Source organism: Elgaria multicarinata, chromosome 5 (assembly GCF_023053635.1).
Source record: "Elgaria multicarinata webbii isolate HBS135686 ecotype San Diego chromosome 5, rElgMul1.1.pri, whole genome shotgun sequence".
Taxonomy (NCBI): Eukaryota; Metazoa; Chordata; class Lepidosauria; order Squamata; family Anguidae; genus Elgaria; species Elgaria multicarinata.
Window position 1 is genome coordinate 107,341,769 of NC_086175.1, and position 27,681 is coordinate 107,369,449.

The following is a 27,681-nucleotide window of genomic DNA, read 5'->3' on the forward strand; positions in this document are numbered from 1 at the left end:
CAAAGTACAGCAAAACCTACAAAAGTAGGAGTGAGTGGTTAATTTCAGATATATTGAATCTCTCACTTGTTCTTTATTTCAGTGATTTTAACATTAAGATGTTATGTAGAACAGATTTGTCTTAAATGTGTGCTGTAAAATCAGACATGTGACCAAGGCTATGTTCGGGTGGGCACGCCCCCTTGGGGGCGACCATGTTGTCCTCCTTTTTGGTTTCCAAAATATGGTCACCCTACATAATCCTAGTAAGCCAAGCCAAAAATGGTCAACCACCGCACAGAACATTAAAAAAGGTTACTTTTATTTTGCTAGTTAGGCTATATTATAGTAAAAACAATTTTTGCTTATTTTAACACCAATTTGGGTGATGCCGATGAATTAACAATGTAAAATGACACTTCCGGAAAATGTCCAGTTTACTGACCTTTGCAGGAGTATGTATCCAAATAGCAGGGTTGAAAAGGATATGATCACATAATTGCTTTAGTAAAGGTGCTCCGTGTGACAGCCCATCCAGATACTTCGCAAAAGACAAAAACTGTTCCAGCACAGCTCTTGTTATATGAACTCTGGATGACTAAACAAATTAATATAATTCATGTTATTTTAATAGATATTCATTTCTATATATTATGCTGACGATATACGTACAATGGAGGACTGTAACCTATTTTAGCTACATTGACACCAACAGCAGACAAATATATACGTTTCTGAAATTAAAACTATTTGTAATTGATTAATAAAGAAATAGTTACTACTTCATCACTTTTATTCCAAATGGTATTTACTGTCTAGGTTCCTTGTTTATTTCATTTATTGACAACATATTTCTGCAGGCCATTCAACCACAGTTTGTTCACAAGGTGGTCTGCAACATTATTTAAACACAATACTATAGGGATGGGGGAACGTGCAATGTCTGAGTTTGTTGAGGTTCTCCAAAATCTTCCTTAAACTTGTTTTATCCCGTTTCTCTTCCTGAACATGAGTGGGTGGGTGGTTTTTTTTCCCAATCGGGAAAAATGTGCATTTATAAAAGAGCACAAATTTTCACAATTGGAAAATGTTTTTTGTGTTTTTTAAAAAAGTGCATTTTCCCCCAATCAAAATTGCACGTTCCTTACATAGGCTAATGCATGAAAATACACATGGGGGTTGGTGGTTGCGTAAGCACATATTTGCACACTTTTGAACTCAAGTTCAGAAAATTACTAAACTTTCCTGGGAATTGCATTCTTGCTAGCATTCATGTTCGGGAAAGCAAATGGGACATATCTGCATGATCTGCAAACTGGAAACAAATCCTTGTACATCCCTAACGTCACAGAATAAAATAATCAAATACTAAACCACACAGAACACAGCTTCCAAGACCAAGAAATCATAACAAATTGATAAAATAGTATTCATCTGCAAGATCAGTCTAAAAGAGAAACCCCCATAAAAGGTATTGGAGGATTATCTTTATAACTCTCACCTCAAAAATAATGATGACAAATCCTATACAACAAACATTTACTAGCACCTTATAACTCAACTGAAATGAACACTTGTAAAATGAACATGAATTAGCATGAATGGAGTAAAAGACTAGAGGGTTCATACAACAGAGAATGTGCATACTTGAGTGTACAACACTCAAAATTTCAGATGACTTATGAACCAGTTAAAAAGCACTAGTCCCAAATATAGATCCATTGTGAGAATTTACCATTTATTCCTACTGTCTGCATTCTCTTCTTTAACCTGTTACCAACCCATGAGAGAACCTCTCCACTTATCCCATCACTGCTAAGTTTGCTCTGGAGTCTTTGATGAGGGATTTTGTCAAAAGCCTTTTGGAAGTCTAAGACCATAGCTAGACGGGGTGATGTTCCGGGGATCGTCCCTGTGCATCCACATGATGCACAGGGGATCCCAGGAGCAGGGAGGGATGATCCCTCCCTTTCCCCGGGATATCATCCTACCATTTTTCGCATAAAGTGTGGCCTGCCGTTACGAGGAGCCAGGCATCGGGGGTGGGGTGTGGTGAGCGGGGAATTTTTTTAAAAAAACACACACAACACCTCACCTTTTCCACATGAGCGCTCCGTCCTCTTTTAAAACAAAATTGCGGGCGTGATGTCTCATGCCCCGTGTAAACGAGGGTGATGATCTCATGATCATAAAATCGCAAGATCGTCACCCCCTCGTCTAGCCATAGCCTAAGTAAATAGTGCCTGCTGGATTACCCCTGTACACATCTTTACTGACACTCTCAAAGAACTCTAAAAGTTTAAAGAGATAGGACATGCTTTTGCTGAAACCAGTCTGATTCTTTTTAGCACAACTTGTCCTTCTATATGCTTATTAATTTCATCTTTAAAAATACATTCCACCAATTTACTTGGAACAGACATCAAGCTAACTGATCTGTAATTATCCACAGCTCCTTAGGATCCCGTGTGTGTGTGTGAGAGAGAGAGAGAGAGAGAGAGAAAGAGAGAGAGAGAGTGTTACATTTGCCATTCTCCAAGGCCCTTTCTACACCTGCCTTTTTGGTTGCCATTCTGTGCACCACCAGATTTTAACATGTTCCAGGTAATACTCAGGTCAGGCAAGAACAAACATAAGTACAAAAGCATGTAAAAACAAGTAAGCAAACCTATTGATTAAAGGTTACTAAGAAAGCAATCCTATGCCCCCTAGATAGCGTCTGGGGCTGCAAAACTCCTTTTCCACACCCATAGTGTTCAAGCCAATCCAGCAAAGATTGGCTTGAACACCGTTAATTCTAGCTACTTTGATATTTAAACAGTGCTGATTATGTCAAAATGTTTAATTACGTCTTAATAGCATTAACAATATTAACACCACTTACCTTTTCAAGGAGGTAGCCAATAACTAGGAATCCTTTTCCACCCAACATTTGTTCCTGCATGGCTACTGAACTCTTAAGAAGTTCCACCAGGAAAGCCAAGAGGGTAGCACTGCATATAAAATATGGGCACAGGTTAGACTGAAAGTTTCTGGATTTGGTTCTTAGTGTTATGAAAGCAGAAACTACTTCAGAACTATTATTTTAAAGCACAAACAAAATAATAACACTCCAAGTAGAATTCTTCTATTTTGTAATGTTGCTGCAGTGCAATCATGTTAAAAACACATAATTGACTGCTTATCAATAACCTCGTTTGTCCAGGATTAGTTTCTCAACATTTAAGTGGGAGGCATTTCAGGCTTGAGAAGACTGCACTTGAGTGCATCATGTTGCAGGATGTACAAATGAAGAAATTTATAAATATAACTCCAAAATGTGAATCATTTCTTGTTTATAAGCACTGTTATCTCATTGATAAAACAGTCCTGCTTATGTATGCAAGAAAATACTGTGTAATCCCCCTAACAGTGAATGGAAATCAAGCATAATAATGAAGATCTGACAAGTCAATTCTGTCAAATTTAAAATGACAAGAGACTGAAGACAATGGTCTGCCCAAAAATGGCTCTGTCACAATCCATGGGATTTGGCATAATCCAAGTACTTTTTGGCATACTTCACATGTTATGGCCACATCAAGGTTTGCTTCCTCCTCTTCCTATGCACTCCAATTCTTGGTTTGGGGACACCATAGTTTTCTGTCATAATCAAACTGGGCCCTAAATCACAAGCCACAGTTTGAAGTGAGATTCCAATTCTAGTCTGGATGCAAAGTGTAGTTTGTGCAAACCATGGTTTATGTGATTCAGATGTAACAGTAAACTATGGCTGTTTCTACACTTGCCTTTTTTCCAGGGATCATCCCAGGATCATCCCTGTGCATGCAAATGACACACAGGGGATCCCCGGAGCAGGCAAGGACAATCCCTCCATTTTCCTGGAATAATCCTTAGGTGTAAAAAGGGCCTATGGTAGAAGGGGGAAGAGGGAGCAGGCAACATGAGGAATGGTCAAATATAGTTTGGCCATTATCTGGGAAGCAAACACATGTTCCAAATTTTTGGATACATTAGATTTGTAACAAAACTAACCTGAATAACTTGAAAGTTAAAAAGTTCTTGATTTAGGGAAATTCAAAGTACAACTTGCAAGAAAAGTTTATTGTAATACAGATTTAACAGCACTTAATCTTGGCTGATACAAAAAAAAGGAGAAATATTTTGATTCAAATAGAAGATGAGAAACTATATTTAAATTGAAGAAACGAACAAAATAGAAACACTCTAAGAATGTTTTCCAAAGCATTTCCTCCTAAAAACAGAGACTTTTATGGACATCAGTCTGTACTAATATGAAATAAGCCTCAGTGTGCTACAGGACACATTTTTTTTCTAAAAAGGGGGTTAGGCAGTCTAACTCTATGTAATTTACTCAGGATAGTCTGCCCTGTATTATATATTCAGAGCAATACCACAAAACTATATAGAATGCAAAACTGGTCAATTAAAATACCACCAAATAATACACTGAACTGACATGCACTTTAAATGCTACAAAGGTATTGATAGAATATAGAAAATTCATAGAAAATTCCAACAGTGCAATTCTGAAAGAACAGCTGCACTAGCAAACCATGTGTGCAAGGTTGCTTGTGTTACACAAGTAGATAAAGCAATGTAGCGCCAAGCTCTCTATCAGTGTTAGGAAGATCTATACCAATGTCAACAATAGTCAACAATGCAGAGGCCTTACTAAGTAAGATAAGGAAAAATGAAGAGGAAGCCAATATTGTACCTGATTTCCCCATCCTGTTAGTTAAAACTGAAATGTGATACAAATATTTACTGCCCAATGTAAATCATAATCATTATACTGCTAAAGAAGTGCCAGACTTATCATCCCTATTTCCCCATTTTTTGTGTAATCCTAACAATTCAGAGTGGGTTACGTTTTATAAATATTATGAAGAAAATGTATAGTCTTAAAAGGTAACTACATTATACTAACAAATTATCTTTTTCTGTTTGCACAAGCAGAGAGCTGCTTTAGTTACACAAACATGTTTTTTTCCACTTATCCCCTCCATCAGAAGCTTGCTGTACCATATCCCACACAATTTTCAAGGGTCCCCTGCCTGAACTTCAAGATCAGCTGTCCGAGGAGTGCTGAGAACTGCACAGCCTTGTTCCATGCACAGAATATTGTTTGTGGTTCTCTGGACCCAACCCAGGAGTTACAGCAGAAATTTAAATGTTTCTGGAGGAAATTAATTCAACTCAGTGTTTTTTGTTTAAATAAATAATACTTTAAACCCCAAATAGCGCAACATATATACCAGTACATTAAAACTCTAGATCACATTCATATTTATAGCTGTCGTGTTTGCTACAACCATATTTGATGCAATATTTGAAACACATAAATCAACATAAGCAAACTATAAGCAAAATTTAAAACTAGGATATGAACTGAGTTGGACCAGCAATCAGGATTCCAAGTTCCTTTGTCAGTCAATGATGAAATCTTTATTAAGTTATAAAAGCATTTCTTTATTTACCACATTATCACAAATATGGAATCCAAAGCTGTGTACAATGCAATGAATTATAAAAACAAATATCAATGGACTGGATCCAGATATAGTCATACTTACAATAGACCCATTGAAAACAATGGACTTCAGTTAGTCATAACTAGTTTAAGACCCCTTGGCTTGAATGGGTCTACTCTAAGCATAACAAATAAGTCTGCATTCAACCCAATAATTATCAGGACTGCAACATTTATTTGTCAATTAATATACTGTCATCCATTAAAAACTTGCACCCTGTTAACCATTCATCACACCATTTAGGCTGCAATCATATGCACATTTACCTGGGACTCCCATTTAAATCTGTGGGACTCACTTCCCAGTAGACATGCATAGGATTGCATTTAGTGGTTATAGCCAACAGCAGTAAATATATCCATAGTGAACGTGCCTCATCCTTTTTTTTTAATGAGTCACAATGAATTCCATCATTAATTACGCATTATATGAAACATCAGTTGTTTTAGAAAAATAGAGAAAAGAGGTCTTTATATATACCCTCCAGAGTATTCATAATGTAATAGTTTCATATCACTTTTACTTTTTATTTTCCAACACTTTTTCTACCCTGCCAAAATCTGAAACACCTTAACATCTCAATACCTCAAGTTCAAAGTGCAATGTACTCCAAGCCTAACTGTATAATCTGATAGATATCATAATGAAAGGAATTGTAGTACTTTCGCAATATCAAAATAATCAATGAAATGAAGTAAAATCCATGTATATTCAATTTCAGTTATAAGTGTTAATGAATTTGAAATAAACACAGAACAGATAAGTATATAAACAGGAAACAGGTTTTTACTGCACAGAAATGAAAAGCTAAAATACAGTTAACACCTGAAACCATCTAAGTACGATCATCTATGAATGAGTATTACATAAAAAAAAATGACTTACTATAGCACCATCAATTTATACGACCCTTTTCAGAGTAACATAAGCAACAAGAAAAGGGGGTATGGGAGAGAGACAACCCTGCTTTAAGAAATCCTTAGAATCTACATTCTGTCAGAAAGTGAAATAGCAACAGGAAAGGGAGTTTTTAAGTACAATGAGAGCAAATACAGTTATACATACTTCATTTCATTTGTAGATTAAAACAATGTGTTCCCCAAAATGTGACTTTTCAGGACAGCTGTGTGGCACCATGTAGCATGTATATACTGCATCCCTCGCTTGACTTTCTTCTAAAACCTTGCTGCATTTATATTTCACTTACAAACTCAGAAATAGATATATTCCTTTTGGCATGTGCATGTAAATAAGACGCCCTCCCTTAGTACTCATGAAAGCTGCCACCCCATTAGCCGTCATCCAATGCATAATTCCAGTATCAGTGGACTGGATACAAAAAAAAAAATCCGATCACTGAGCTATAGCTCTTTTATCCTATGCTCCATTTGTATGTACTTGTATGAACTTTCCCCCCTAGTGTACCAAAGCACTAGTCAACCAGGCTCAGACCAGAATTCTAGGACATCTGTACATCAAAGTGCTGATCCTACACAAAAATATAATTCTACTATTTTTTTTACCAGTATTCATCCCAACTCTGAGATTCTAAAAGAACTCCCAGAGCAGCTTATTATTTAGTGGGGCTGTTCACAGAACATGCTAACCAGTGGTTGAGTTGTTTTGAACCATGGGTTGTTTGTTGAACCATGGGTTAAGGGGTTGTCTGAACGCAGCCAGTGTGGCTTGTTAACCATGCAATGTGGCTTATTTTCTTGAACAAGCCACCTTGTGACCCCATGGTTTGTTGTTAGGTCGTTCAGGGTTTTTAACAAGCCACACTGCATGGTTAACAAGGCTGTATTCAAACCACACAATAACTCACCCCGCAGGAGAACGTGCTGTGTCCCATGGTTTAACAAACTACCCATTGTTCATTACAACCTACACGCATGTTGTGTGAACATCCCCAGTATGTTGGCCATTCCAAGTAAAATGGCTTTCGTAATTTAAATATCAAATTTATTCCATGGAAATCTTTTAAAATAAGTCACTGTTGGACAGAGGGGAAGTAGCATTTGTGAGAAAGTCATCTCTCAAGATGAACATTAAATTCTGTTTGGAAAAAAAAACTTACCAGAAACTAAACTGCATCGGACTGCTGCAGGGTTCACATTAAACTCGCATAATTCTGTGCACTGCCATAAAAATCTCTCTCCATTGTGGCCTATTTCCAACTCCCCTAGATACAAAGGCAAATATAAAGGATACTTCAGCCCATTCCTATATCTCCTCTATACCATGTCCCATCTAGAACACAATTGTATGTCTGAAAAGTAATGATAATATACGAACAATACAGTAGCCGGTACACAAATTTATTTGTAACAGTGATAGGCGAACTGTCCCACCACCCAGCCTGCAATTTGTCTAGTAATTTGTAGAATTTTCCAAGCTCTCAAAGAACCAAGAAAAACTTGGGGTCCTCCTTGTTAGTCCAGTAGCAGAAACTTCTTCTGAAAACAGGAGAGGCCTTGTAGCACTCATCCAAACCTGGACACTTCTGAACATTCTCAATATTGTCCAAGCCTCAAGGATGAGGACTAAAAGGAAGTCTTTCTCATCACCGCTGCACCATTCCCTCCATAAGTGTAATTTTGCTTGGAAAGCAGAGGACTGGCAGGGAAAGCTGCATGGCAGTTAAAATATTATGAGTTAGGCCTAAATGTTGGATGGGTTTCTTTAATTCCAAAGTCAGTGACATAGCTAATCATTAGTAAGACAAATCGCTTAGTCTCAGTCATCTCTAAGTACAAAATTGTATTCCCTAGTAGTTGTAAGGATTTCTGGATAAAATCTCAACATGGAAATTGCCAGTTTTCCATGGATGACATGACACTCTATTACTACAGAAAGGGCATGTCATTTGTACAAACACAAAAAACTTCACCAACTGATGGTACGTGGAGATCTTTGTATACAGGCTGGATGATATGGGAGGAGGCGCTCCTTCGGGTATTTGAGTATGGGGTTCTAAAGGTAAGCACCAGGACCTTAAATTGGGCTGAAAACGTAATTCTTGAAAACGTAATTCTTTAAAATTTGGTATAATATAGCTCCACCAAGCTGAACCAGTCAGACTTGTAGTACCTGAATTCTGAATTAATTGATGTTTCTGAGATGTGTTCAAGGGCAGCGCCACATATAACTTTGTCCAATGACCCCAATCTTTTTGGGTCAGTAGGCAAATTTGGGATTTTGCAAGAATGTCATGGGTACTCTTGACCTGAACATACCTGAATGCTATGATCCACATCTGGAGGGCCCCTCTGAGTGTCTCAGAGGATGGCAACAAGAGAGAGAGGCTTCTCAGTCGTGCCCCCCCCAAATGAGCACCCTACTCAGGCTCACCTGGCATCAATGCTGTCGTCTTTTCAGCACCAGGTCAGGACCGCCCTCTACTCCCAGGTTTTAATGGCATTATTGGCATATGATGGGGCATTTATGCCAGTCATCCAAACAGGCCTAGGATTTTATTGAAACTTTTTTAGTTGTCTAAATTATTTTAAATTTTGTATATGTAAATTTTTATGCTGAATTTTATGATTTATATTGTATATTATTTTATGAATTTTTGTAAACTTCCCAGAGAGCTTCAGCCATTGGGTGGTATTGAAATGAAATTAATCATCATCATCATCATCATCAAAAATTCAGCATTTTTTTTAAAAAAGATAAATAATTGAGCAGCAAAAAACAGAGATTATTTTAAAATGCAGCATTATACATATTTATTGTGGGGCCTTCTCTGTAGAAAACCCTCCCTTGTGCAGTTCAGGAGGTGGAAAATGGAACATCCTTTAAATATCGCCTGAAAACACATCTGACCACACAGGCTTTCCCTGGGCTGTAACTACTGCTGGGTTTGTTTTGGTTTTACATGGTATTTTTAAACTTTTAAAGCATTATATTATGTTTTGATCTGTTGCATTTTACGCTTTTAATTGTAAATTGCCCAGACCCTCGGCTACTAGGCAGCATAAAAATGTAATAAATAAAAAAAGTAAAAATAAAGCAAGCAGGACTGGAAGAATAAAAAGGTCTTTGCCTGAAGCCATGAACACACCAAAGTAGGCACCAGGCGGAGGATATTCTACAATTTCCCCCTGCCACAATATTTATATACAGCTCCCCATTCAGAATTTCAGAGCGGTGGACAAAATAAAATAGAATAAAAACAGAATAAAAACACATTAAAAGTACATTTTAAAAGAAACAAAGTTCAAAATAAACCGCAGCTTATTGCAGAAAACGCCTGCTCATGAGCAGCCAACTCCCAAATCTCAGTGTGTGCGGCACTCAGATGATGATCTCAGGGCATGGGTAGGAACACATGGGAAGAGTTGGCTCTTTAGATACAAGCTATGAATTGGGTCTGAAAACTAACAGTGAGCCAGTGAATACTGGCATAATATAATATAACCATAAGCATACCTGACAACCATCTGTCAGGTATGCTTTAAGGTGGACTCCTGCATTGAGCAGGGGGTTGGACTCGATGGCCTTATAGGCCCCTTTCAACTCTACTAGTCTGTGATTCTATGATAAGCATAATGCCCAGTTCCATTAGCCATATTTTTTACTAACAGAAATTTCTGGACTGTCTTTAAGGGCATCCACATATATAAGGCATTGCAGTAATCTAACCAGGAGAGAAGCAGGGTATGGATCACTGAAGTTAGACTGTCACTATCCAGGTACGGTTGCAGCTGACAAACCAAGCTAAGATGGTAAAAGGCATTCCAAGCCACTGAAGACACTTGTGCCTCTAGTGACAGTGAAGACACTTGTGCCTGTAGTGACAAAGACTTGATCCTTCAGGGGGACTGCAGCCCCTTCCAGAACAGTTTGAACACTACACATCTGGACAGTCAAATCACCCATCAGCAGTACGACCATCTTGCTTGGATTGAGCTTCAATTTATTAGCCCTCATCCAGTCTATTACAGCAGCCAGGCACTGATTAAGCACTTCCACTGTGGTCTGATGGCAAAGAGAGAAAGAATTTTGTGCCATCAGCAAACTGATGTCACAGTACTCTAAATCTCTGAATGATTTCATTCAGCGGTTTTATGCAAATGTTAAATAGTATGCGGGACCAGATGGAGTTGAGAAGAAGTCCCCCAGCACCACCTTCTGGAAACAGAACCACTGCAAAGCCCACACCCAACTCAGACAGACCTCCAGAAGAATACCATGGTTGATAGTATCAAACGTTGTTGAGAGATCCGGGAGAATCCACAAGGTTGCACTCCCCCTGCCTCTCTCCCAGCAAAGGTCATCCCATAAGGTGACCAAGGCAATTCCTGTGCTAAAACCAGGCCTAAACTATGAAACATTGCTCTCATTCTTTCCTAAAGCTGTATGATGTAACTACACAGAAACACTAAAAGCACCAATTTTATTTGAACCAAACCTTATTTTCTACTGCTGCATTACATTCATCAGTTAATTTGCTACACTCCCTTAAAAATTGCAGATGTCACCAATGATTTTCTTGAAAAGTCTCTGAGGTTAAACAAACTATCTTCAGCCACAAGACATCAGTCCAAAGTCTACTGTGTGGCCTTAACAACAACAACAACAACAACATTTATATCACATCTTTCTGCTTCTATCTAAGGTATCCAAGGCAGAGTATGACAATACACGAATAAAAATACTATTAAAAAAAAAAATCAAACAACAAACAGAATCCTAGAATAGTTGAATTAGAAGGGCCTGTAAGGCCATCCACCTCAACCCCCTGCTCAATGAACAGACATCAGGTAGTACAAAAACCACATAATAGCAAAGAGTCAGACAAAAATCAAAACTAAGTGAAACAGCACATAAAACCCTACAGGAACAAAAAAATGCTATTAGTTTTGTACACAATGTTATTAGGGACAGGCCAACTTCATTTCCTCAGACCAATAATTCCACAGTCTAGGTGCAGCAACAAAGGCCCTATTATACTTGCTCCAGATTAACTCAGAGAGTGGTAGGAGTTAAGTCTTTTAGAAATTCTTGTCCTAAGATGTTTAGGGCTTGAATTGAGACCATAAATGAACCAGAGGTGAAGATGATACAAAAACTGAGTCCCATGTTCCAAATAACCTCAGAAGCTTCACAGCTGCATTTTGAACCAGCTGAAGTTTTCAGGTGCTCTTGAAACCATGTTGCAATAATCCAATCTTGATGCCAGATCCACCTTCTTCAGAAGGAGACACAGTTGGTTGCATACCAAAACTAAACTGGGCAAAAGCACTTCAGAACACAGCTGAAACATTGGGTAAAGAAGCATTCCCAAATTACTCTGAGCAGGCTTTACCCCCAACTCTACATCAGTAGTCCTATTAGAACAAAAAACATCTGTCTTATCTAGATTAAGTTTTAATGAACATCCAGTCCTTTACTGATTTCATGAACCAATTCATGACTTCCCTGGCTTCCCTGGGCTGAGATGGAAAGGAGAGAGATATCTGAGTATCCTCAGTATATTGATCACAATGGACTCCAAATCTCCAGATGATTAGTTTCAATAGTTGGATGTAGATATTAAGAACATGTGAGAAAGAATGAAATCCTGCAAGACACCATAAACCAAAAGCCATGGTGTCAAGCAGCACTCCCCCTCAGTACCACCTTCTGTAACCAATCTTCTAAGGACTAGGCCATCACAGCCAGGCAGTCAAGAAGGACACTGAGGTTGATGGAATAGAAAGCTACTGAACTGTTCAGCAGAACTAAAGAGAAGCCTTAGTTAGGCCTACCTGTTACCACACGACAGAGGAGGGAAGATCTCGCAATGTGTTTATCGCGATATCCCTCCTCAGTTTACACACGACGACCTCAGAAGGCGAGGCGTTGCGCCCGCCATTTTTTTATTAAAGGGCCAGCAGTGCACGATCGCGAGGAGCCGGGTCAACCCGCAGCGCCTGGCCACACATTCCGCGGTCTCAGGCTCAGCTTGAGACCATGGAAAAACCGGGACTAAAGGGGAGGGCAAGATCCTGGGGCAAGGGAGGGTTCATCCCTCCCTGATTCTGGGATTCCTTGTGTGTCATGTGGATGCACAGGGATGATCCTGGGGATCACCCCAGGATTTCACCCTGTCTAGCTATGGCCAGAGACACATCCCTCATTCATTTCCAGTGTAGACTGCCTAGCAGGGCAACCAAGGGCTTTGCTATTCCAAAACCAGTCCAGAAACTTAATTGAAATGGATCTAAACAGTCAGTAAGGTCCGGAAACCCATGCAATTGAGACACCAGCACAAGCATCTTGTTCAAACGTTTCTTTAAAAAAATCATTCCAAAGTTTCAATGGGTTAGTGCAAGTTGCTAACTAATTCAAAAGTAACAAGCAAAATTAACAATTAGGGATGGATCAGAATTTCATTTGTTTTTTATTTTAATGCAAAAATATCTAATTCACATTAATTTCCCCATCCCCTCCAACATCAGGGAAGCTAAGACTATGGCAATCAAAGGAGCTATGTCACCCCTGCCAACATAAAGCCTATGTGGCATCTTAGGATGTAATCCTATGCATGTTTGGACATTAAAAAAAAGATATAAAACTCTGGGAGATGTAGAGCTTCTTTATGTCTAAACACGCATAGGACCGTTCATTTCGTACATCAGTCAAAGGCATCAAGGCATTTAGTAGATCAGTCAAAGGTATCAAGAGATTAGAGGTCCAGGCGGAGACTGAAAGAATGAGAAGATGCAAAGTATCATTAAGAGATTAGAGGTCCAGGATGTAATTGAAAGAATGTAGGGTCATGAGGTGACATCTACTGAACTAATTTTCTCCTTGCTAGGTTATATTGAAGATCTTACCAATCCAATCTGAAATAATAACATTTACTTCCCCAAATTTTGCTACCAATCCTAAGTACATAACTAATAAATAAATACCACTGAACATAGCAGAACATACTTCTGACTAAACATACATAGTATTGTGATGCACACTTCTTAATAACAGGTTAATTATTTTTTATTTCTGACAGCCTCATATAAATTCTCCAGTCTGTCATTTTTCTCAGCTTTTCTACATCATTCATACCAATTCCCTTAATATATGTTATTAATTTTGGAAGTGAAGACCAACAGGTATTTACTTTAATTTATATGAGAGGATAATCCTGTTTATTTTCTCTGGTTATTGTAAAACTCTCTTAAAAGCAGTTTTATTACAGAGAAAATACTTCAGCAATTTCAAAAGCTCTACTAATTCAGGAATGTATTTTGGTTAGAAATCTCTCTTCAGCAGGTAACAATATTATAACCATCCCCTATCCTATGACTGGAAGAGTACTAACTCAACTTTAATTAAAAATAATGTTTTGGATTGGTGGGAGATTCAGGACAGATAAAAGGAAGGACTTCTTCACACAGCACATAGTTAAACTATGGAATTCACTACCACAAGATATGGTGATGGCCACCAATTTGGATGGCTTTAAAAGGGGATTGATAAATTCCTGAAGGAGAAGGCTATCAATGGCTGCTAGGCCTGATGGCTAGATGCTACCTCCAGTATCAGAGACTGTATACACCAGTTGCTGGGTAACACAGGTGGGAGGATGATGTTGCTCTTATGTCCGGCTTCTGGGTCCCTGGTCGACAGCTGGTTGGCCAGTGTGAGAATAGAGTGTTGGACTAGATGGACCATTGGTCAGATCCAGCATGGCTCTTCTTATGTTCTTATTTTCTTAAACTGAGCACAGAATGAAAATAGTTTCTTATTCTGCAAATATTTATGTGTTGTTGTTATCATTATTCCGTCATGTGCTATCAGTCTACATGGTCCCTCATATAGGTACTCTAACAACACAGTTCCTGTTTTCATGGAGCTTTCCATTTAAAAAGAGGGCTGCAGGAAAGAATGTGGGCAAATGTCTGCTTATAAAGCAAACCTTTTCAGTGAATCACCCTGATTTCTATGCTTTCTTCTTCATACCTTGGTAGTGCGTTCACTCAACTAACCAAGGCAGAAGCTGCAGACTTGATAAGGAGCCACAGCCTCCTTTTACATTGTCTGGCAGGACTCCACTCTCTCCAGCCCAAGGGAAAGAAGTATACTATCTCTGGGATACACAACTCCTGATGTTTTGGACTACAACTCCCATAATCCCATATCAGACATGGTGGCTGTGGCTGTGGCTGATGGGAGTTTAAATCCAAAACATCTCGAGAGCACCTAGGTTGCCCATCCCTGCCTTATTTTAACCAAAATAACACTTGAAAGTGGTCCAAAGAGGTCCGCATAGGCATAACATCAGTCATAATTAATTCTGCCACAAAATGTGAGATATTAACTACTTGGTTTTTGTAATATTCTCTAAAGTCTAGCAATGAGATGTTGAGAAAGATCACTAACAAAGTAGAAAAAGAATCTACACATGTCTCACGCCTGGCAACATGGAGCTATTTGTTATTCCCCTGTCAAAGGATACAGAAATAAGTAAGTCTCGAAAGAGTAGCACATCCTGTCATTGAGTAAGAGACTGATAATTTGTAATGGACACAAATCTCACCCACAAGATGGATATGGAGATAGCACCGCTGTCACAACCTGACTTCCCAGAGCTGAGGCACAAGGCTCAGTAAACCTTTTATTGCACTAATTCTAATAATTAGCTATAAATCTTTACAGTCCCAATAAAGATTCACAAGCAACGGATTAGTTTCTTGACAAGAATCAGTCCATGTGCATCACAACAAAAAACCCAGCACACAGAATAAATCCAAATAATTTCATAGTTCCATTGACACCAGGAAGCTTTCCAGGTTCCCCATTTGTTGCTTCCGGTTGCTCTGGTTTGAATACAGGGGAGTGGCCATGAGCAATCACTTATCCGCCATTCAATCCTGGCTTTCAGGTGGTTGCGGTGCCTCTCTGGGCGCCTCCAAACCAGCCTCTTTAGTTGACAACACACTAAAAGAGAAAGCCCTGAAACTCCTGCGCCTGCAGAGACCTCCTGCTGCTGCCCTGTTCATGGAAGAGGTCCCTAGTTGAGAAGCAGGGGCTTCCATCAATATTAGGTCTTCCAGCTGTGTAAGATAGGACATATTAGCATCCTTACTCTCACCCACTCCCAGCTCAGAAGCCAGTGAGAGGTCTAGGAGAACTGAGTTCTCAGGCATCTGGCCTCCCAAGGCTGGGCATGATTCCACAGCTTCCCCGTCTCATTTAGAATCAATGTCACGGGCTATAGCGCCCACCAGACTGGGGCAAAGTCTCACAAGCATTGGACATGAAGGGAACTGAGTGAAAAGGTCTGACTGCAGTGATATATCAACCAATATTGGCCCCCTCTCTCCAAAATGCCTCTTAAATGATCAATAAATGTGAAGACCAAAAAGGAAAGCCACTAACAGAAGTTAACTCTCCTTTCTTTGGATCGTCACAGCTGTAATCATCCGTCAGGCATGGAAGGAGAGTGGCTTTATTGCCACCTTCCTTCAAGAGGACGATCAATCTTCAGCTATTGGTGGGGAGAAGAAGAAGCACCCAAAGACTTTTTCTCTTCCTAATAAAGCTATAAAAAGAGAGCAACGAAAGCATGAAACACTAAACTACATTTCCCATCTCTTCCTTCCTTTTCTGTGAAGGATGATGGAGAATGGGTGTGAAAGCAGTGACTCCCTCCTCCACAGACGTTTTGCACGGTTTTATCATTTCTTTATTCATTGGATTTCTATGCCACCTAATAACTGAAGCTCATTACAAAATTATCTGTGACTATTTTCCTACTATGAGTCCTACCTACATCTGTTCTAGACAACTGAAAAGCAAACATCAGTGGCAGCAAACATCATTGGTACCTGTACAGTTAGATGCTAAACTTTCCGTGCCTTTTAAAAACCTATGCACGGCACCTCATTCCAATCCAAAAGAGTAATTTTCCATTAATATAATGGGAAGATTATTGGAGGTAATTACTGGAAGTCTTCTCTTTCCACTACTATCAATAGGCATTTGCTAGCCTCTGACCATCTTTATACACACTTAGAACAGCTACAGTTCTACGTAAGAAACTATTCTGAGGAGCACTGAACAACTCTCTCTTGAGTGTGTACTGCACACTTGTTAAAATGGATGTACTGTGGTAAAACGTCACTTAGCAAAATGTGGATGTTTACCACAGAAATTAACATTTATTATTTCTCAAAACTAGTTGATAGATGGACAAATTTGATTCTAGTTTACTGACAGAAAATTTACTAGCCATTATGTCAAATATTCAAAGCTAGCACAGAGATACAATTTTTGCCAGTTACCAGTAAATCTCAAAACACATACCAAGTCATTACAATAAGTACACTTTCCCCACTTATTTCCACCACCTAGTAATAGTTTTCGGCATTACAGGACAGGCTAGGAAATATCTAAAGATGAATTCTTTCTCAGTTCTGTACATGTCAGAAGGAATTAGTCTTCCTTTTTTTTTTTTAATGCACATTGCAATTGCATTTAATAACATGGAAAGATCAGTTTCCTTGAAAGGTATTTTGTAACCCAAATATGAACTTGAGCCTCCTTTTATTCCTCCTTCATTCCTCTGCACCCGCAGCCTATGTTGTCACCCTTAGATTTCAGAGCTTCAGACTGTTTCCTTATCACAGTGTAAATGACGTGGGGAAAGGGAGTGGGGGAAGGAAAAACACAGTGCACAACACAGTGAGAAAAGACACCCCAATATTTTCATAAGATCTAATCCAAAATTACCAGATCAGCCAATCGGTTTTGCTGATATATTGTGACAAAACAAACTCACCAGACGGTTGTTTCCACTTGACTATCATGTAGTTGCCGATTGTCTAACTGAGCAAAGAGAGGGAAAAGAACTTGGATTCCTCCTATTGAATGAATTGCACTGTGGATCGAATGTGTCACGATTGCTTTCACGTCCTACATTTTAAAAAAAAGAAAACTCAGTTCCATTGTATCTGGCTTTCATATCACTACATGGATGAATAATATTACTTTTATGTCAACTTTCAAGCATGCATTACCAATGCGGGGTAATCATTCTCTCAACACAGTATTTTCTGGGTGGAGGAAAGGGCCATAGTTCAGTGCTAGAGCACATGTTTTGCATGCAGACACTCTTAGGTTCAGTTCCTGGGATCTTCAGGTAGGGCTAGGAAAGACCCTAGAGAGCCACTAGTCCCACAGTGTAGACAGTACTGCGCAAACAGAACTGAGCTAGATGGACCGATTGCCTGACTTGATCCATCCAAAGGTGGGGGGCATGACCCATCCAAAGGCGAGCTCTTTTGAATCACATTTATTTTAATGGGAGTGATTTAAACATGTTTCTTTCCCACTGAAAGCAAAGGGATCAGGTTGGGGAGCAAGCAGAGGGGGGCAATAACCACACATAGTCAGATCGTGAGTTGAAATTTGCCACAGCCTTTACTGGCTACAGCTTACATAGCTTTAGCAATCAATGAAGTCATGACTAATGTTAAGTCCAACTGTTTTCAATGTGTCTACTGATCTAACTCATGATTTCAAACACATACACCCTGCCACAAAAAAGATGAAGAATTATAGTAAAATCAATCAGACAATTGTTCCACCAACAGTAATGTCTGCACAGTACTGTCTACTACACTGGGTGACCAGGGATTCCCCAGGGTCTTTCCTAGCCCTAGCTGAAGATGAGCTATGGCTCTTTCCTCCACCCAGAAAATACTGTGTTGAGAGAATGATTCCCAAAACAACACAATTAATTTACAGGTTATGATAAAGAAATTTTAGGATAAGGACATGCTGATGGTTAATAGACACAGAAAACGAAACCAAGCTGCACAAATTTATAGCAGGGAGCGCAATCCTGTGGCACCTAGGCAACATCAGGGAGGATGAAGGATAGTTTGGATTCCTGGATCTGATGCTGGAGTCAGTGTTCCGACCTTGGACCCAGGAGTCCGAACTCCCCTTACACTCCCCTCGCAGCTGGCGTGGAGAGAAAGCGAAAACCAACCTCAGAGGGAGAGCAGGGGACTGGGGAGCCCAGCTCATGAGGAATCCTCCAGCCTCCCCAATGCCTCAGCTAATCTAGCTGAAATACAGAGCAGGAGGTGTACAGAGACGAAGTTTTTCTCCACCACTCTTCCCATTCTGCACTGGATGGCCATAAGCCTCTGAGTATGGAGCCTGAAGGCCATCTCCATAGGATTACACCCTTACAGAAACAGTTGTGAAAACTTATTTAAAATGTGGCAATCTTAGGTTTAAGGCTTTTGGGGCCATTAATAAAACATGAAAAAATCAATATACACAAACCTGAAGCATAAGAGCATGTGGGGAGTGTACAAAAATTGAAGGATTTTCCTTTGGTGAGGATTCAAGGCATAACTGAGCATCCGTAGCCTTAGCATTGTAAGTGAAGGCAATACTACTTGCAAGTTTCCCATCATATAGAACCTGTTTATGGTGTTCAGCCAGATGAATATCACTCTCAGATTTAAATTTGAATGTACTCTGAGAAAGAAAGAAAGAAAGAAAGAAAGAAAGAAAGAAAGAGTGAGTATTTAAGACAGAAAATCACTGTAATAATTACAAAAACTTTGCTCTTATTTATATGGGAGGAGAAGCACTAATGATAATCTGGATCATTTGTTTATTTAAACTGCTTTAAGGCAAATTAAAACATACATGACCTGTTAAATATTTATTACTGGTAACATCTTATTTTTCCTTTATATAGAATTAAAACATTTTTGTGCCCATGGTCAAAAATACTTTATATTTACTTAGGGTTTTTACCTCTCCTAGTTGTTGTCCCTTCTCAGCTATGCAAAACAGTGTTTTCCTCTTGAAACCTGCTTCCAAGGAGAGCTAGGTGTACTCTCTTCTGCAGGCCTTCTCCCAAGAGAGCTATGTGGGTTGTGTACTGTGTGGCTTCTCTTTCCTTCCATTCGTGTATTGCCCGCAAAAACAGGCCTGCAGAAATGTGTGGGGATTCATAGGAGCAGGGTTCTTCCTGTCTGTGATACAGAAGATAATGGTGCAGTGCTCTTGTTGAGGAGTCATGGTGTGTGTTGGGTGCGGTGGTGGTGCAAGGAGGTGTCCTGGGGAGTGCTTCTATAAACCTGAGTTCATTGGCCCTGTCCATGTGTAGGTGAAGTCCAGGTGTTGTTGCTGCTACCACCCCTGAGTTGTGGGGGCTGGCAGTGTTCCCATGGAGGCTGCCATTTTGCTCCCATTTGGGATTTTCCCTTCCGCTCCTGGGCTGACTGCGTATACTGTATAGGATATAGTGGCTATAGCACTGGTGTAGCAGTAGCATATCCCCACTGCCCGAACATAAGTCAAGTGTGGGATTGCTCAGCACCAGATACATAACATAAACCCTGCAGGGGAGAAATCCTGCCATTAAAGTACTAGAAAGTGCTAGAGTGCTAGAAAGTGCCAAAATACATAAAATGTCATTATTATTTTTCTTTAATTAAGGATTATAATATTATGTTTCCTTTAAGATTCTAGAAGTATCTTTTGATCAATGTACTGCATTATTAGAAAAACAGCATGCATCCCCAGCTCTTACTTGCTATGGATGGTTTCAACTTCGAAAGAGAAGACACTATAAAAATATTTTTTAAAAAATCTTTGGCTGAGATCCAAAGGCTGAGTATGGCCTTGCAAGTGCCCAGTAGGATTTACAGCTTCTTAAGCTGACACCCCCTGCCAGATGACAAACTATTTATTAAACTGCTAGAAGAGAACAAATCTGGATTGAACAGTTCATTGGATCCTGGCCTTTAAAGATCAAAAGTTTCCACAGTAAAATGAACAGTAATTCATAAGTTTGTTTTCTGATCAATTGACTGTTTGCTAGAGAAAATATTTATCTCCTGCAATGAACTATCCACTTTAGTTCCTACTATAACAATGTCGAAAATGACATTGCTGACAACTATAAGCAAGTCACCAAATTCGTCATCTCAACATAGACCTTTTAGAATAGCTAATATATTACATTGTTTAGGACTGCAATTCTAAATATACTTACTTGGTAGTAAGCGCCACTTGACTGATTACAGTGGGACTTACTTCTGAGTAAAACATGTATAGGATTGCACTGCAAGTCTACTATAGATTTATATAGTATTAAGAATGCCATTAATATTTTTACAATATATTGTTAACTGCCAGAACAGAGGAAGAGGCAAAATTTAGTTCTACCTTTTCCCATAAAATTTTATTTTTCCAATAGAATAGTTCTTATCTATGCTATGACATTATTGAAGTACTGTAATTGTTTGCTGTATTCCTGCTTTTGTTACTCACCTCAAGTATGCCAACTGAAAGGCAGGATATAACACTTAGGGCCTTGCTAGACCAGGCCGGCTCAGCCGGCCTGGAGGCGGGGCGACGGCGCGCTAACTTTAACGCGTGCCGCCCCGCCTCCTAGATGGCCGACGCGCAGGGACTCCGGAAGCCCTGCAGCGTCAGCCATTTTTTTTGTTTTGTTAAAGGGGCCACGTGTGCCCGAAGACTCCGGAGAAGGTAAGAGCCTTTTTTTTACTTAAACCCCCCCATCCGGTCCTGATCCCTTCCCATGCCTCCTGCCCACTCTTTCCCCACCCTCCCTCCCCGTCCCCGTCCCCGTCCCCCGTGTCGCCCGTCCTCGCTGTCCCATGTCGCCCATCCTCCCTCTCCCTCACTGTCCCGTGTCATCCTCCGCCATCTCCCTCTCCTGCAGATCCGGCCTTCACCCCCCTATCTCCCCCCCCTGGGATCCCCCCGGCCCGAGTAAGCAAGTAAGCGAGTAGCTGCAAAAAGCCACAGACCTTGCTAGACGTTCCGCAGCCCCGGCCTCAGGCCCGCCATAAGCGAATTCGCTTATGGCGCGTTAAGGTAGACTTCAGTGCGGGCTGGGCCCGGATTCCCCTGAATATCCCCAGATAGTCATCTGGATGCACAGCAGGGAAACCGGGTCTCAAAGCGCGCTAAGGCCTCGTCTAGCAAGGCCCTTAATAAACCAATACAGATGCATACATAACTTCACCTAACTATTTGCTCTTCTGATGTTTCTCTAAGAAGTGTCCTCTATGTTTTGATCTACATTTATGAGCATATTCAGAACTATAGTGTGTATCTGTCTCTTGTAGCAAGATTTAGAAATTCCCCTTGCTACAAGTTGTAGCTTTTCATCAACATTCTGCTGATTTTTCTTTAATATGGCTATTTATTTGATTTACCTTGGTGTAAAAGTTGGAGATTGGGTGGATATATAAAAGCATAAAGATTACATAAATCATAGTTACAATTTGAAATGCTTTTAAAGGACTCCAAACATCAAGAGAGTTTGACTGTGTTTTACATTTAACTCAACAGGGTTTTTTTTCTGAATTGAAATTATAGTAAACTACTACCTTATATCCAGGTCCTAGCTGATGTATTGCAAATATCTGTGCGGGGTTGAGAGCTTCAGTGAATACATAGACAGCTCCAAGCTGACCACAGAACACTCTATTTGCATCAGCAGTTTCAGATGATCCCAGAAAACATTTATCATAACTCTATATTAAAATATATAAAAATATTTAGAGCCATGTACAACAAAAATGCAGTTAGAGATACAGAGAAATAAAGATACAAGCTGTTTAAATCAGTCATGCAAATCCTTTTAATTTGGCCACATAAACACATTGTACTATTTTTGTGAAAAATAAATGATGGAAAGTATCCAACTGTGGCATTCCGCAAATGATGTTGCACTAGCAGAAATCAAGTTCCAACTATGTTCAAGAGGAGAATCAAGCTAAAGTTTCATTTCTGCAAGTGCAGTTGTGTTTACCTTGCTCAACCAACTGTGCAAGTAGTTGCACATTTCGCCTGCTCAACCCATCGCGCAAGTGGTTGTGCATTACACTTGTGCAACTAGTTGTGCACTACGCTTACGCAACCATTTGCACAATGGGTTTTGCAAGCGTAATGCGCAACCACTTGCATAACAGAAAGATTCAGTGGAGCTGCACTAGTACTATGGAGTTGCCAAATAACAATGTTGGATACTGCCCTCAATAGATAAATTGCACATTTTTGCTTCATTTTCAGTTTTAAAGGTGTTAGTTAATTCTTTACACATCAATAAAAATATAACCATGTTGTTTATAACGTAAATCATACATGTTTTTCATATATTTGAACATTACATGATTAACATTTCATGGCATAATAAGTACAAATAAATCTAGCCTGAACTGCCAGTTAAACTCCAGCTGAAACTTTATTATAAAACTAAGATCCTTTCTCCTTTGACATTAATAAGAAGTACAAAGAAAAGCCTGAGAACAAACTCTAGGATACTGGAAAAGTGTAAAAATCTACATCTCAATTTGAACCTTGATTAACTGGGATCAAACTGCAAGTTATGTGGGAGATCTGTGATGAGTTCTCGACTTCTTTATTTTTATATATGTGGCTCCAGGCCCACCCTGTACCAGTGCAATAATACCGGGGAAAAGGGCTGTTGAAATTTTCTGTCCCTGAAACATTTTCTATATTAGGAAGAGTGAAACCTTTCCCCTCATACTATTTTCCTGATCTAACTCCTCCCTTCCTCAAATGCAGATATTGGTCCTGCTGGGGAAAACACAGAGGTCTCTGTATGTTTGCTCAAGGAGGCAAACAGCAATTTTGAAAGGGCAGCTTAAGTGCACAAAATGGTCAGAGAAAGTGTTTAACCTCCCTTTCCAAGTCCTGCTACTCTGATAAAAACTGCTTGGGAGGCACGCTTTAGTTTTGAAGTCAAAATAGACATGTTGGGGATATCTAAATATGGATTTCCCACATCTTGCAGTTTGGCCTTGGAATGGAATGACCTCTCAACAGCCCTTTTCCAATTGTAGCAAGACGTCTGAAGAATGATAGCTCCCTGGACTCAGAGACAGCCATTGTCCCTTAATACCCTCATAGCATATTCTGGAAAGGAACTTATTTTTGAATACTACTTATACAGGAACATTTGAATAAAAAAGACATACATCATTTGTGTTCACATGCCAAGCCATGTCTCCATAGGATACTAGCTGACCGTTTACGTAACAACGAATTTCACTGTTTCTCCAGCGATTGTAGATGTGTACAATGCTAATCATGTACCACTAAAAAGAAATTGAAAACATATTATTTACAAGAATTAATACATTTGTAAAAATCACTGCATGACTAATTATAATACAGTGCTTCTTTGAAAATTAAAGCAATGAAATTCTCCTGTAATAAACAAGATACCAATTACACTGAAATCTGTAATTATAACTCAACTTACTATAGAAATTTTAAATTGAGAACTATGTAAGACCCAAGCAACCCACAGTGCAATTGAAACTGAGAATTCCCAGCCATCAGATCATAGACTACACGTTTGGCCAGCAGTTCCTCATGAGAAATGGAAAACAGATTGTGAAGTTGAGCAGTGTTACAAAAAACAGTTTGTGATACTGCCTGACTGTCAGCTGAGTGAAATAAAAATAGTCCTCTGACTACATAAGTGTGTTTAAATAGTTGTTTGGACACCAGCCACTGCAACAATTAGTCTCAATTACCTATACCTGATGAACCTTTCTAGTGTGTATGGCTTTTATATGACTCCCATCTCAAGGATTCCCTCTGCTGAACCTAATAAGCAAAGGAAGGAAACAATGCAAACCTTCCATTCAACTATGGACATAATTTTACTGTACGTATTTGCTACAGTGCTTAATTTCTCAGGCTTCAATCTTGCTGAAGTCATAATCCCCAAAAAACCAGTCCTACTTATGATCTCCTATACCTGCACAGGAAAGTATTTCAAATGCTTGTCACCAGAATTTAATTTGCAAGATGAATGAATGAATAGGGAACAAAATCCCCCCCTTTTGGGACGATGACAAGGCATGGATTTCATTTCTAAAAGTATTACTACTGGTAAATTTCAAACTGAAAGCATTCTGGAATGGACATAAAAGAGTGCAGGAGCTAAACACAGACTATGTTTTATTTGTGTACATGTTATCTGAGGCCGCTGCTTCTTATATATGCTCCATCCCAAATGATTTACTTATACAGCCGGCTAACACTTGGAGCATGGTCTCCCTGATCAGCCTGATTGGTAAGGGGCCTCACAGGAGCTCCCAAAGACAAGTTGGGCCCATGCCACTCCAACACCAAAATGCAAAGCCAGAAGCTATGAAGAAAAGGAGCACAAGCTTTGGACTGCACATCAGTTAAACTGCGTCATTAAATTCAACTTCAGAGTTTTGAAGATTTGAATAAAAATAAATCTTAGACATGGGGGTGGGGGGGGATGTCCATTTGAAGAAAATGTTGGAAAACCCAAGCTGCCAGCATTGAAATTAAATATGAAAGGTAGCCTGTATTTTTCATATGGACAGGCAAGCTAGAAACTCATGGATATTTTGCAAGACTGATGTATCTTTTGGGATATAATTTGAAGATACTGAGATTTTTATACCATATGTTACCCCATCAGCATTGGAAAAGAACTAGCATCTACTTTTCAGAGGCTTCCACATTTTCATTCACAATGGTTGGTGTGCTGCTACCTTCTGACAAGCATGACAAGCTTCCTTCCAGCCTTGAACTACAGATATGAGCAAGGGTTGTCCTGGCAACTGCATGGTGATCCCGCGTCTCTCTCCAGCTCACAGGTTGGGAAAAATGGGCTTCTTTCACCACTGCACCACCAAGGCATCCAAAGCATCCCAGCCAGCTAGCCAGGCCCAGGTGGGCAAGTCTCCCACCATTTTTTTCCTGCTATTGAATGGGCGTGATGATCATAATTTTTGGCTACCAAAGCCAGACAAAAAGTGTAGCCTTTGCATGTTTAATATTCACAGCACTTTATTTCATTGTGCATTTAGCCAACTCGCTGTATTCGTTGAGTTGTCAATTTATATTTCATAGTACATATTTTAAGTTAAACGTCACTGTACTTTATTTTCTTTATGAAAAGGTGGTTAACTGAATAGTGCTTGGTTTTCTGGATTGAGATATTTTGTAAAAGACAACTAAGAGCACAATCCTATGCATTGTTTAGACATAAATAGTCCAGAACTACCAGCATTCCCTGTCCCTATTTAGTTCTTTGTAAGGGTAAAATGCATTTCATTTAAACCTCATTACCGTATTTCTTCGATTCTAAGACACACTTTTCCCCCAATATAAACATCTCTAAAAACGGGCTGCATCTTAGAATCGATGGCATCTTAGAATCGCCTGCAAAGTGCGTTGTTATCCCTCCACCCTGCTCACGATGCCCAGGCGTCTCAAGGGCTTATTGAGCACCTAAGCGGCCCTGCACTCACCATGTAGGCTGGGGAATGCGCTTGGCCTGATTGGGGGCCTCAGCGACGATCCGCGGCTGCCCTGGGCCTATTTGTGCTCCCCAGAGCTAACCGGGCTCACACACACACCAACGGAGCTCCGAGCACTAAGCGGGACCTGCCCACCGCACCATGAGCACAGCCGGACGGGTTGGGCCTAGTGGGCATGGCTATGCGGCTCCAGCCGGGCCCGGCCTGGCGCGCGCCTCACCTTGCGCATGGGGCCGGGGCGGACGGGCGGGCACCGCAGGGCTCGCGGAGGGTAGTGCGAGGCGGGCAGGCGCTGCCGGCTTCTTGCGGCTGCTGGTTCTGTGCGGTGGAGGCGCAGCAGCGCCGGCCAGGAAGACAGAGGCAACGCCCGGGAGGTGAGTTGCTGGGCTGGGGTGGGACGCGCTCCGGGACGTGCTCCGGGACTTGCAGCTGCGCCGTTCTCACGCAACGTGTGTGGGAGAGGAGCCCAGGGCGCCGCTGGGCCAGGGGCGGCAGTGTACGTGCGGCCGGCTCCTTCGCGCCTCAGGAAATTTCCACAGCCCATCTAGCCATGCCTGGAAGAGGCCCCTCAGCAGTGGCAGCTGGAGCTGGCCCAAAGGTGGGCGCCTCGCGAACGACCCCCTCCCGCTCCCTGCAAGAAGTGGTGGCAGCTGGTAAAGCCTCCAGGCCCTTGCACGTGCTCCCCGGTTGGCCCCCACCCCCGGCAGGTACCCTCCGCCCAGCAGGGCCCACCCCACCAGGCAACATGGGTCTGCGACATTAGGGGTAAGTGCCTCATTTTTGGCTTACTTGTAACCTGTCCCAGCCCTGTGGCGCCAAAACCGTTGGCTCAATCAGAATTGGCCACATCTCTTCCCTTACCTGCCTGCAATCCACTCCCCATGCATGGCAGAATACTTTTTCCCCATATGAACATCTCTAAAATGGGGTGCGTCTTAGAATCGATGGCGTCTTAGAATCGAAGAAATACGGTATATGCTTTATATTCTTCTTATCCCTGGCATTTTAAAGCATTTTAGAACATAATCCTAATAGTGATGGAGCTCTTGTAATCCTATTTATAGGTCGCCTTTACTATTTTTTACCTGCATTCCTTTGAAGACTGGAAATGTCACTGAGCAGCAAATACCAGCATACACAAGATACCCCAGCTACGATTATGAATTCTACTGGGATGATTATTCCTCTTTATAAGGGCAATTAATTTCAGGCACAAAAATTTCTGTTTTCCTACCTGTAGAAATGCTAGGATTAAAGTCAAATGTCTCCCAACAATGCTTAAGGTCAAAGGAGGGGAGGGGAGACACTAAGTCCTGAAAGAAATATTTTGAAGGAGTTCCAGAAATAAAACTTTTTCAGCATTTCTTTAAGATGTTAGCAAGACTTTGTGCTTACATACAGTATAAACTAGGCAATCTGATTATCTCTTCTTGCCATAGATGTGATTGTACCAACTTCTTCTTTAAAAGATACATTCCCACTGTTGAAGGATCTACAAAAACTATTTAAACCTGAATGAGGAAGGAGTGGAGGCTTTGTTTTGCCTGCTGTACAATTTAAAATGTCCTCTTTACAAATTTTTTTCTTCCCTGAAAGCTGAGGAAGCTTTTGTAGAAAAGGTGAAACTAATTGTTCTGACAATTAATCTATTACATATACTATTCAAATAATTAGTTTGATATAGCATTTCCTCTCCAGAATTGTTTTGAATATCAAGAATAAAGCTAATAATTAGAACAAATTAACTGTTCTAAAGATTATTACTTTTACAATTTCAGCCACCATTATATTTAGACTGCCTGCAGGGGTGTCTG

At 40.3% G+C, this 27,681-nt stretch overlaps 1 protein-coding gene across 1 annotated transcript in view; it reads right to left on the reverse strand.

Moving 5' to 3' along the window:
- Window positions 1-27,681, reverse strand: part of NBEA (neurobeachin) — a 459,425-nt gene that overhangs the window by 368,268 nt on the left and 63,476 nt on the right. The window contains exons 7-12 of the mRNA XM_063126967.1: window positions 23,534-23,653; window positions 21,920-22,066; window positions 18,825-19,022; window positions 17,308-17,441; window positions 2,864-2,972; window positions 425-577 (exon numbers count right to left, since the gene is read on the reverse strand). Of these exons, the coding sequence (XP_062983037.1) occupies window positions 425-577; window positions 2,864-2,972; window positions 17,308-17,441; window positions 18,825-19,022; window positions 21,920-22,066; window positions 23,534-23,653 (861 nt within the window). The remainder of the gene's footprint in view (window positions 1-424; window positions 578-2,863; window positions 2,973-17,307; window positions 17,442-18,824; window positions 19,023-21,919; window positions 22,067-23,533; window positions 23,654-27,681) is intronic.